Genomic DNA, 13486 nt, shown 5'->3' on the forward strand with positions numbered 1-13486 from the left:
GAGAGCGTACAACAGCAATAAGTCTAAAGAAACTATTGGCTGCCGGTTAAAAGTATATCTGGGAGGGTGGGGGGGAGGGAGACGCAAGAGGGAAGAGATATGGGAACATATGTATATGTATAACTGATTCACTTTGTTATAAAGCAGAAACTAACACACCATTGTAAAGCAATTATACCCCAATAAAGATGTTTAAAAAAAAAAGTATATCTGGATTTAAAAAATTAGTGATGTACCTTCAGCATCCTCAGTTTACTGTCTGAGCCAACTAGCACAACATCATAAGTAACAGGCATCTGATTGCCTGTTATGTGTGTGCTAGCATTTTACAGATATTATTTCTAGTCCACAAAACAATGCTATAGGGTATGTATCATTTTAACCAAGTTGGAAATGTAGAAATCAACACTTTAAAGATTCCCCTAACATTTATTGAGCATTTCCTATGGCTCACAGTGCTAAGTGCTTTGTATGCGTTCTTTTACTTAATCTTCACAAAGTTAGGGAACTTATTTCAAGTCAGAAGGCTATGAAGCAGCTGAGGGAGGTCCTAACCCGAGGTCAGGTGGACTCCAAGCCCCTGTGCACTCCTTGGACCACCTCTCATTCAACCAGAACACGGAGACGTTACATATTCTAACCATGTGGCATTGAAGGAGTCCAGGTGGCTGCCTCCACCTTGTAGATTGCAAGATCCTCAAAAGCAAGGACTATGGTTGATTTGCCTTTACATTTTTCACGCCGATCACAATGCTTGACACACAGTAGAGGCTCAAAAATGTTTGGCGAACGGAACATTTCAAAAGAGTAATGCACCTCGGGGCGAATGCTAAAGGTCAGCCCTCGCACTACATACCCAGCTCAGGGGCATTCCAGCAGAGAGTCAAGCAAAAGTAAAAGAGATGAGATAAATACAGAGATGGTGACCAGTAGAGAAGGAAAGCTGCTGTGTTTCCCGAAGTGTGATCCTTAGAATATCGGCAACAGCGGAAGCACCTGAATTTCTTGCTGAAAGCAAAAATCCATGGGAACCACCCAGATAGATGCAGTCAGACACTTCAGAGAAGGAACCTGGGACACACATCATTATACACTCCCAAGATAATTCTTAAACACAGGAAACTGAAAGGGATAGGGAACAGGAAGTGGCGGGAGGCAATTATGCTGAAACTGAGAATTAGATGCACAGACAGGAAGGCCAGCTATTATCTTGCTTATAAAGGCCTGATCTTTTACAAACACCTTCCTCCTGGGACTTGGCGGTTGACTTTGATAACTGACCGAGGGCTGGCAGAGTCAGAGGAAAGGGTGTTTAGAATCAGAGCGACCGAGGGTACAGGGAACAGAGAAAACAAGCCTAATAATTTACCTTCAAATACAAACACCCTGTAAAAAGGGGAGGGTAAAACACAACGATGTTTCTGTCGCATGCGCGCCCCCCCCCCGCAATTAAATCACCAGGTTTCGCCTGAGCGGAAGGCTGCCTCCTGCCGGCCATTTTTCAACTTTCAAATCTTATTGGGAGTCAAGTGACATTTCTGCAGTGAAGAGAACGGAGTCTTACTTGAAGGGTGGAGGTAGATTATGTCTTTGACGGTGAAGTCTCGGGACTGAGCAGCTTTCAGACAATCAGCCAGCAGACTCAGAAGCAGGAGCCAGGCCAGGGCAGGGCCAGCTTCCATGGCAGACCAAGGCGTCACTCATCCAGGGGGCCCGGGAGCGGGGACTCGGGACGGCGGAAGAGGACTTGCACCTGAAATACGAAGCCAGAGTCATGTCAGTGTCCAACTCGGGAAAGCCACGGAGACTCGGCCCAGCTCCTGTGATGGCGGGATGAGCTGGCGAGAAACAGGGAGCCCAGGGCACGAGGAAGTGGGTAGACATGGAGAGAAACTTTACAGACTGTAATTTTAGAGTACTTAGAAAATTTCACCCCAAATCCATTCTTAATTAGGTTGCTAAAGCTCCACGGCTAGCAGTGCCCTCTAACATCCAGCAGAGATGGTATCAGGAAAGATTGAATTTTAATGAAACCCAGCTATTTTTGCCAGGAGGAAAGGGGTTGGCTGCCAGAATGCAACAATAAATAAGTCAGGTGCAGAAGCTCAGAAGCATTTCCTTGATACCAGCGAACGCCAGGCATGAGAGTGCAGCCTTACTGGGTCAGGCTGTACAGGCTAGACTTTCCGATTTGGAAAAAAAAAGAAAAAAAAAGGATATGTAGGTAAATTGGCCTCTCGTGAACCAAGATGTGTCTTTATAGCTCAAAATCTCCTCAACATAACTAACATTATTGGCTGTGTACTGGTGAAGTTCTTTATATATATATATATATATATATATATATATATATATCAGGTAATTCTCCTCATAACCCTATGAGGTAGGCACTGTTATCATCCCATTGTGAGTAAACTGAAGTCCAGCAAATACATAGAGGAGTTGATTTTAACCCAGGCGGTCTGGCCACTGAGGCCACATTTAATGGTGATACTATGTTCTTCCAAAGACTGAGTCAAGGTATATGAACAAAACCTGAAGAAATGAGATCAAGGTGTCACTGTAACACTAAGCAATCATCATTCTATCCTTTATTTGGACTCTTCCCTTTTCAATTAAAACTGAGAGCAATAAAATTTTACTAGGGTTGAATTATCCAGCTTACTTAGAATGTAGATATATATCTTAATTTATATGCGTTGTTCGCTTGCCATTTTATTGCTTTTCTATAGAGTCTGTTCCTCATGTTCTATTTTCCGAATACCATCATTCTAGCACCCATGCAAGGGATCAAGTTAGATATTCACTTTATTTTAAACTGGTTAAAAAAACATAATTTGGACATTTTGTTTACAAAATTTTAATACAAATATTCAATGACATTTTAAAAACAGCATAAGATAATCCTAAAATTTTGCTGTCAAAACAAACAGACCAAGAGTAAATATATTAGAAATCAAAATCAATAGAGAAAATCAATATCAGACTAATCAGATATCAGAGCACAGTACAGAGTAATATTATTCAAAACAGGATGATAGAAAGTATAAAAATGAATTCAGAAAATGAAACACTCCAAGGAGCTCAGACATAGAGCTATTTCATGATAAAAGCTATTTTTTTAAAATTACAGAACAGGAAAATATTAAATAATAGTAAGATAACTTTATTAAAAATTGTGAAAAGATTAACTGACACCAAACAATGCACGATACACTCAAATTAACTCCAGATGGATTGGTGTGTTCTTTACTTTTTTCAACTAGACAAATTGTTAGAAAATAGAGAACTCTTATCACCCTGTAACAGCTTGATGATGCCAGCTTGCCAATTTCATGCTCACTACGCCCTCTTCTGTTTGCAATTTGGTTCCCCCAAGCAGGTTTGCAATCAGAAACGGAAGGAGCTGCTCGTTCACTTCATAAATGTGACTGCCAGGCACTGCGCTAGGCACTTGGTTAAATAATGTGATGAGAAAACAAATATCAAGGATCTCTTTCCCTCTATGAGTGACAGGCACAAACATTATCTAATCTTAAGCGAACGCAATAGTTCTTCTGTGTACCTCCATCAGGTCGGGTGAAGCTGTACCTGAGGGACAGATTTGCACAGAGGCCCCTGGACCCCTGAATGAATTGCACCAACACCTGTGTCCTCACAATCTGGGCTCAGTTCGAGAGGAATGGTGAGGAAGGGTTTCTGGTTTTATTTTGAATAATTTAACATTAAATATCAACTAGTTGCCAACCTAAGTTCTTTTTAATGTGAAACTTAATGTCAACACATACCAAACATTGCAAGTGTCTCGTTTCCATTAAAGCATTTCTCAACCACAGTATTCCTTCCAGTTATTAATTTAAAAGTCTCCCTCTGCACAGTCTTTGCATAAGCATTATGTATTACTTAGTGTCATCTGAAATGAACCTTACTGCAACCTCTGTGGCATGGCTACCCATCCAAGAGCCTTCATTTTACAGCTTGTGTTGACTATGTGTGAGTGACATACAGAGGGGAGGAGCTAGATGCCTGGATTTGAAACCTTACTCCAATACTTTCTTGCTGTGCAACCTTAAGCCAGTTACTTAACCATTCTGTTCCCCAGTTTCCTCATCTGCGAAATGAGGATAATACTACCTACCTTAAAATGTACTATGAGTTGGACACAGAGAACAGACTTGTGTTTGCCAAAGGACAGGGGGTTGGGGGAGGGATGGAGTGGGAAGTTGAGGTTAGCACATGTAAGCTATTATATATAGAATGGATAAACAACAAGGTCCTACTGTATAGCACAGAGAACTATATTCAATAGCCTATGATAAACCATAATGGAAAAGAATCTTTTAAAAGTGAATGTTTTATATATATATATATATATATATATATGAATCACTTTGTTGTATAGCAGAAATTAAGACAACATTGTATATCAACTATACTTCAATGAAAAAAATACAGCTTTAAAAAAATGTGCTATGAGAATTAAATAAATTAACATGTAAAACACTAAGAACAGTGTCTGTCACACAGTAAATGCCACGTATTAACAGTATTTCCCAATATTTCTACTACTATTGTTTTGTTCAAAATCAGTCAGTATAGTTTTCTAAGTGAAAGTAAACATGGTACAATTAACTTTGGTTCAACACAAGCACACTTTCCTTAAATCAGAAAAATATGACAATGCCCAGAACTACTAAGTATGACAAATCACAATCCATATGTCTCCTCTACCCCGCCTTTGGTCCCATGGCCAGCCAGGCAGGGACAAAGCCAGTGGGGAGAGGCCTAAATGCCACCAGCATTTTAATATGCTGAGGCTCACACAGACCCAGGGATTTCTTGCCATCCCTGTCAAGGAAGCAAACACGTGGGTGCTGGTCTTCTACACCCTCCCTGTATTTACAAGGCCTGTGTTCCACCCCCATGATCTCTACCATAGCTGCCTTAGTTAGATTTTACTTGTGTAAAAGATGTGGAAGGAGCACAGGTCATGAGCACACCTTGTACCCCTGCCAAGGCCCACATCTCCAAGCGTGCTCACAGGTCCTACACACAGTGAAGTATCATGGATGAAGTTAAAACAACCATTTCATTCATTAAAAGAGATTCACCTCTACTTGGCAAGCTTGGTTCTTTAGGCCGGATTCGTTTAGAGAAAGTTTTCAAACTTGGAGGGTTCAACTACTTTTTAACCATGAATTTTATGTGTTTAATGCAGAGTTTTCAAATTCTTAAAGTAGTTGACACTTTGTCATACCAACACATTTTACTCATGAAATTGTTCCTTCTTTAGCAAAAAAATTTATGTATTTCTAGGCTTGTTTATGATTAGAAAAAGGACTGAAAGGACAAAGACCAAAATGATGTGGGATTTCAGGTAATTTTGATGTTTTTCTTTTTGCTCAATTTGCATGCTCAAAAATTTTTGATGAGCATGTATTACTTTTATAAAGAGGAAAACAGTTTTTGGAAAAAATCGTTCTTTTCACAAAGTGATTTGACAGAGTAATTTCACTTTTTATGCACAAACAGAAGTCAGCTTTTCACCCAAAGCCAATGAATATAGCCTTAAAAATGCCCATGTCTCTTCTAAAATAACAGAGTCCATATTTGATAGAATGTTCCCCCCTTCCCTCTTTTGCCACACCCTTCACCAAGTGCCATAGGCCAGGTGCTCTTACAGCAGAATCTGTGCAAGGACTAAAGGTGCTAAGACTTTATACGGGAAGAGCAAGCCCAGGACAACGAGGGTAAAGGAAAAAGAGAAAGAAGGAAAGGGAGAGGGAGAGAGAGAAGGAGGGGAAGACAGACAGACAGACAGAGGTAAAATGAAGCTAGGAAATATAAAGCAATGTGATCCTAGGTTACTATGCAGCTCACCACTTCACATCAAGCCACAGAGAGATAGAGGATTCCAAGGAACAGCTGCACTCAGTGCGGCCCACGGAGCGAGAAGGGAGGGAGAATTTATGTCTTCCTGTCTCTTGTCTCCCATTGATCAAGGTCCACTCCACGAAGAACCCACTCACCTGTATTTCAGCAGCCAGAGTGGAAGGTCAACCCCGTGTGGATGGACCGCTGACCAAGAAAGAGAAAGAAGGTACCAGTCACAGGAATCTGAGATAACACTTGAGGTTTATCTCTAGTGCATGTGCTATTAATCCTAGTAAGCACACTTTTTTTTTCTTTAAGGATCTGTTATTTTTATTTTAAAATTTTTTATTGAGATAAAATTCACATAACATAACATTCATCATCTAAAAATAATACAATTCAGTGAGGACTTTTTGTATGTCCATAATATTGTGCAACCATCACCTAGTCTAGAACATCTCCATCACCCAAAAAGAAATTTTGCACCCATTAGCAGTCAGCCCCAATTCCCTCCTCTTCCCACTCCTGGCAACCACTAAGCTACTTTCTGTTGCTATGGATTTGCCTATCGGGAACATTTTGTGTAAAAGGAATCATACAACATATAGTCTTTCACGTCTGGCTTCTTTCACTTAGTATAATGTTTTCAAGGTTCATCCATGCTGTAATGTGAATTCGTACATCATTCTTCTTTATGGTTGAATAATGTTTCACTGTATGGATATACCACTCATCAGCTGATAGACATCTGGGTGGTTTCCACTTTTTGGCTATTGTGAATAATGCTGCTTTTAACATTCATGTACATTTTTTGTGTGGACATATGTTTTCATTTTTCTTGGGTATATACCTAACAGTAGAATTGCTGGGTCTTATAGTAACTATATTTAACTTTTTGCAGAACTGCCAAACGATTTTCCACTGTACCATTTTACGTTCCCATCAGCAAAATTTCTCCACATCCTTATCAACACTTACTTTCATTAAAAAACAATTTTTATTATAGCACCATCCTAGTGAATGTGAAGTGCACTGTGTATTTTTTTTTTTTTTTTTTTTTTTTTTTTGCGGTGTGTGGGCCTCTCACTGTTGTGGCCTCTCCCATTGCGGAGCACAGGCTCTGGACGCACAGGCTCAGCGGCCATGGCTCACGGGCCCAGCCGCTCCACGGCACGTGGGATCTTCCCGGGCCGGGACACGAACCTGTGTCCCCTGCATCGGCAGGCAGACTCTCAAGCACTGCGCCACCAGGGAAGCCCCTGTTCATTTCTTAAATTGAATTATTATATTTTTATTGTTGAGTTGTAAGAGTTCTTTCTATATGCTGGACTCTGGACTCCTTTCAGATGTATGATTTGCAACCGTTTTCTCCCTTTCCCTGTGTTGACTTTTCACTTTCTTGATGATGTATTTTGATACACAAAAGTTTTTAATTTTGATGAAGCCCACACATTGCTTGTATAAATAATTCCCTTATACAAGTCAAGCCCAACACAACACAACACACAAAAAAAGATCTGCATAAAATGCACAGTAAAAGAACTTGTCTACTTTATAGTAGCCAGAGCTATTTTCCCACTGCTCTTTTCCATGAGAAAACAGGATGGGCCGGACTATTTATTAATATCACCCAACTGCTTACATTCCTGCAGTAAATCATGAAGCACCACTCACTATATTAGTATTTTCTAGGAACTGAAAAGTGAAAGATGAGTGACATGCATTCACAATTAGTCTAACTGCTACTGAAATATGGGCTCTGCTGATGGGGATGTGTTTTTTCTACACAGATTCTCAGTAGTTGATGGAACTTTAATCCCTAAACCCCACAAATACCATGTTGGACATGCTCAGTGATTTGAAGGGTCTTTTCTAGGACTTTGATGTTTTTCCCTGGAGTCCACTGTGTCTTTGGAATGTTCTAGACATTTAGAAAAGATGTTGTGCTTCCATCTTGTGCACTGCTATTTGAATATGCGCTGAGGACTCGTCCCTGACTACAGCTCTCTTATGAAGTACACTCTCATTTTCACAGCTTTGTGACCTTTCATTTGTTATTTATGAGCTTTTGCAAATCTAATACCACTCTGACAGATTTAATTTGTGCTCTAAATTACCTTTGCATGAGTTAACTCAACTGCTGGTTTTATTCCAATAGATTACTTGCTACACTCTGAAACAGAAAGAAAAAAAAATAGTTCAAGATCTATTAGACTTCCTCCACTTGGGAGAAAGTTGAAAAGAGTTGCATTCTGATTTTTACTCCATGGTACTACATAGTATAAAGGAGGATTTCTAACTCTAGTCAGATTTCTAACTCTATACTAGATAGTATAAAGGAGGATTTCTAACTCTGGTCAGAGATGCAAAGTGATAGAACCATAACACAGGTCAAGTTTTACAAATCTACATTGTAATGGCTATTTCATATAGAATCCATAAAACAGAGATTACTCCCAACTCCTTAAACTGGTCACTGGAAGGCAGTGAAGCACTTCTGGAAGTTACATTGACTAAGGTACCAAGTACTAAATGAAAATGCCTCGATAGTAAGTCAATATATAAGCAATTGTGAAGTAGAGAACTAATCCCAATCTAAATGTCTTTCAGCGCTACTCACATTAAAATTGGAAATGCCTTAATACAAGAACAAAATGGAATCCTAAAGCCTGAAAGCTCATAACAAATCTTATTTAATTTTCAATATATATAGATTACACTTTGTGCCTTAATGTCTTGAAAAAGTTAATCCAGCTCCCAAAAGTATAAACTAAAAGCATGATGTCACAAAACTAAGTCTACTGAAATATATCATTTTGACCACAGTACCCTACCCTTCTCACAGTTTGGGGATTGCTCATAACATGTGGTTTTAAAACACGTCTGCAAATTCATTGACGTGTCACCATTAAGAGGTGGGGTCTACATCTTCTTCCCTTGATTCAGTTGACCAGCTTGTGGTGAAAATGACACTGTGTGACTTTCAAAGCTGGGTCATAGAAAGTGATTCAGTTTACACCCAGAGCTCTGGAACACTCATGCGGAAGACAGGTTAGCAGTCTGAGTGCTCTGAATGCCATGCTGTGAGGAAGCTCAAGTAGTCCAACAGAGCTATTGAGAGTTCAGGAGGAGAGACAGCTGCCCTGCTGGCTGCCAGTTGCTCCAGCCCCCTGCCCTCCCCTCTATCCCAGCTCCAGCCACTGTCTGGTTGCCACTTCATGGAGACTCCAAGTAAGAACTCCCTAGTCAAGCCCTTCCCATATTCCTGACCCACAGAAACCATGAGATAAATGAAATAACGGTTACTGCTTTATGCCACGAGGTTTTGTGGTTTGCCTTATCTTGAACATAAGGATCTGGAGCAGGAGATTTAATTAGGAACTACACAGTTCTGCTCATGAAGATAATTCACTTTTCACATTGGTTGCAAGGTACAGAAATCCAAATCAAACAAGCTATAACCAAAACTGAGGGGAAGGGGGTAGGGGGAAGAATTTTACTGTTTCACTTGACTGTCCAGCTTAGACAGCTGGACTTCAACCCTGTTATCAGGCATTTCCATCCCTCAACTCTGCTTTATCCCATCTCTTGCCTTTGTTCTCATTCAGGTCTTCTCAAACTGTGGCCAACAGTAGCTTCAGAAGCATTCCCAGCGAGGCCCTTTCCAAACTGTTCCAGGGAAAGCCTTAAAAAGGAGGGAGGTCCATCCTTGGACCATAACTGGCCAGGGGAGTGTGGCATTCCAATTGGCCAGGGCTGGGCCACTAGCACGTCATTGAGACAAGCACACAGTGTCAACTTCATGGAAATCGCATGGTTTGAGAATATAGGAGACATTGGTTTCCCAAAGGAAAATCTAGGTGTTATCAGCTGAAGAAGAAAAACTGGATGATGGGCTAGCAGAATCACACAGATGTCCACTACAACAAACAACACAGACTTCTAAGTAACCTCATTAGCCTGGAAGTGAAAAATAAAGCTAACAGTAGTTCACGTGGACATTTCTGCAAATGCCAGAAGGTGGGGAGGTTACCTATTGACATGATTTGCTTCTGTAGAAGTGGAATATCACTCCATTACAATGTTCAAATCAAAATATAAGGTTTAAACAATGAAAATACAGGTCAAGTGGGCATATGGAATCAGTTTTGGCCTATACGTTCCCCTTCGTATGGGAATGGTTCTTCTATTGACATACGTCATGTGTTGCTATTGGGAAGCACCTTGTTCTCACATGGTCCATCCTACAGGCCACTGTCATTTGGGCCAGGGTTGGACATCTGATCCAGGCCAAGCCCATCAGAGTTCTTCCTGGTATTTTTCAAGCCAGAATTGGGAAAAGACAATCAGCCCTCTCTGAAACAGAAGCCCCCAAGAAGTAAAACTCAGAAACATGTGTATGTCCTGTTCCTCCCCATGTGGAAGGAGAAGATGAAAATGAAGCTTGCAGGCCAACAGAGACAGAGAGGAGAGATGCAGAGAAGAGCCCAAGCTACATGCAACCCTTGCCTTTTTAGCCAATTTTTAACTCTTCCCTTAGAAGCTTCAGTCTCCATCCAATAAATACCCCTTTTGTCCAAACTAGTTTGAAGTGGCTTTCTGTCCCTTGAAATCAGGAGCCCTGACCAATTCAAGAGTCTTCCAAAAGGGTCCAGACACCAGGTTATATTTTCCTTTGTAACAATTATGCACTTTACAATAATATATCTTTAAGGCCTATCAACTAAAAGGTTAGAGTTGGTTTTTAAAAATGTCAATAATAGAAAACCAAGCAGAGATTATCTCTTTTAGACTTCATAGACACTGATGTTTCATTTCCATAACCTACAGGGTGATAGATTTTTACATATTCCCAATTTAAATTGAGGATCTATTTGCATAAAAATCAGTGCTGTAAAAAAGTGTGTATTTCTTTTTCAGGAACCTCTTGGCAAGGGCTTGAGTTATAGGGGAAAGCTACCTTTCTATTTTGCCCCAATGTGATTTAAAGGTCAAATGCATCAAAAATGCTTCAATTCCTGAAGGATAAATGATGCTGGTTGAGTATGCCTGGCAGTATGTTCACATTTCTAAAAGATGTTGCATTAACTCTCTTCTGCTTGTTGACTGTATGCTTGTTTCTTTCCTCTATCAATTTGAAGGTTCTAGAGAACTGACGAGAAGGCATTTTGAAGTGCAAACAGCCATAAGGGGATAAAGTCAAAGAACTCTCCAGGCAGGAATGGGACACCGGTACATTTCAGCTACAGCCTGCCATTTTTTTTTTTACTTGGGAGTAGTGGTTTGGAGAAATTTTTGCTTTTGTGTCTTTTATTAAATGTTTCTCTATGTTTAAAAACGTCGTGTTTTCAATTTATTGTTTTCTAGGAATTTCATCTTAGAAACCTTCCAAAAATGTGAAGTTCAAAATGTACTCAGAAACAATATGATAGTTATAAGTGGATTAAATTGCAAACACATTTGCTCTTGGGTTCAAAATAACCCAGTTCCAAATCCAACATTTGGATTCCTGGGCATATGCCTTCCACCTCTTGACCAAAAAAGAGTTATCTTGGTACTGTACAGAGGCAGTCTTCTCCGTATTTGCAGTGGTGCGTTCATGTTTCCCCTGCTAATTTAGAGTGTTTCCAAAACTTCAGTAATAATCGGTTATAAAGCTGACACTGCCTGCTGTGAATCCATGGGGAAGTTCTGCAGTGTTTGAACCAAGTTTTACTGGCAGGGACCATTGCATGGTGTTTGGGGTCACTTTGTTTCGGTTTTAGAGACCTGGTGTGAAGATTCTTTTTGAGACCTTGAGGCCTATTCTTCATATCACTCCTCCCAGTTACCTTTGGCCACTGCCACGCTCACCCACATTAAGTGATGTCTGCCTCTCCTGCCTCCTCTTTTCATGTTCTCTGAAAGCCAGATGTAAGCAAATGACCCCACATCTCTAACCTCTTCATGAACTATTCCTTCCATTGCTTTATGCATGGACTAAAGCCTGGCTCACAGAGAAAATACCACTTCCTCTTGGACTTCTGTGGTGGAGGGTGCTCACCCTTCCAAGCCCCATGGATCCTGGGGACAGGAGGTCACCAAAATGCCTCTCCCTCCCACTGCAGCCTACAAAACATTGCTCTTTCTCTTCAAACGATTTTCCTCCTCCTCTCAAAGGCTAAACCAACTGCCCTTGTGGCTGTTGTGAAGCGGTTGGAGAATATTAATACGGCCCACCATCAACCATTAACAATGACTCAGACTTACCTTGATTCTTGCCCAAGATTCAGAAGAACCAACCCATCTTAAATCTTATTTACTGTCTTGCATGGAATAGGGTTTTTCCCAGGATTCCAAGAATCCTAATCAAGTTTTTGTCAAAATGGCCTTGAAGATTGTTTCCATTTAGCCATGAATAACTCAAGTTTAAGAAGACTGTGTAACTGCTAGTTTGATAGGTGTGGTGAGCCCCTTCAGGATTTCTTACAGTGTAGGAAAGCCAGCCTGTGCTCTCTCTTCTTGTGGGAAAAATGAAAAAAGGAAAAACAAAAATCAAACAGCCAACATTGAAACAATGGCTTAAGTAAAAACCCTATGACTATATTTTTTTCAAATCACTGGGTTCTTTGTAGCTAACTATAGACGGTCCCCAGTTTACAATGGTTCAACTTAACGATTTTTCCACTTTACAATGGTGCAAAAGTGGTAAGCATTCAGTAGAAACTGTATTTCAATTTTGAATTTTGATCTTCTCCCAGGCTTCTGATTGACAGGGCTGGTGATACGCGGTACCATCCTCCCTCCTGATTCTAGGCAGCAGCCGTAGCTCCCATCAGCCATGCCGTCAAACAACCGATACACTTACAGCCATTCTGTATCCAAACAACCATACCGTTTTCCACTTTAAGTACAGTATTCCAAAAAACTGCATGAAATATTCAACACTTTATTATAAAATAAGCTTTGTGTTAGATGATTTTGCCCAACTGTAGGCTAATGCAAGTGTTCTGTTTAAGGTAGGCTGGGCTCGGCTATTATGTTCCGTAGGTTAGGTGTATTAAATGCATTTGTGACTTAGGATATTTCAACTTATGATAGGTTTTTCAGGACCTAACTCCATAGTAAGTCGAGGAAGACATGTACTAAATCTTAACCAATGTTTCTCATTTAATAAATAATATGTTTTTTGAAAGCAAATCTATCCATGCATTCATCCTCCAAGTTTCTGATCAACCAGTACCTTGAGCTACACACAGTATGTCTCTCTCCAGATTGCTCAAAGATCATCAATTTCATTTTTGTGAAAGGGTATTGGGGTCTGCTAAAACTCACAGTGTAAACTATAACTTGACTTTTCAAGAACACAACAAATTAGCACAGTCATTTTGAGGAAGGAAGGATTTCCTCAACCTGGGTTTAAAGGCACAGGAATGTATCAAATGACCCCCTAACTCTATGTCATTGAGGTAGGCATTCTTCCTTTGTCACACACCGTCTTCATTTATAAGTCTCCATAAATAATAGCTACTAAAGTAGTCTACTACTGTAGCAAAACAGACTCTAATAAGATTTTATATAGTATTCATTCAGGCAGAAAAAGATGTAGGAGTTATTAATAAAATAAAATTGT

At 40.2% G+C, this 13486-nt stretch overlaps 1 protein-coding gene across 3 annotated transcripts in view; it reads right to left on the bottom strand.

Moving 5' to 3' along the window:
- LYPD6 (LY6/PLAUR domain containing 6) overlaps nt 1-13486 on the bottom strand; it is a 110668-nt gene that overhangs the window by 25664 nt on the left and 71518 nt on the right. For 2 of the 3 annotated variants that reach the window (XM_060016828.1, XM_060016830.1), the window contains exon 2: nt 1565-1753. In XM_060016828.1, coding sequence (XP_059872811.1) covers nt 1565-1682 — 118 coding nt within the window. In that variant the 5' untranslated portion in view covers nt 1683-1753. Of the gene's footprint in view, nt 1-1564; nt 1754-6029; nt 6069-13486 lie in introns of those variants that run through there. The other variant, XM_060016829.1, reaches the window with a different exon arrangement.

This window comes from Delphinus delphis, chromosome 7 (genome assembly GCF_949987515.2).
Source record: "Delphinus delphis chromosome 7, mDelDel1.2, whole genome shotgun sequence".
NCBI classification, from domain to species: domain Eukaryota; kingdom Metazoa; phylum Chordata; class Mammalia; order Artiodactyla; family Delphinidae; genus Delphinus; species Delphinus delphis.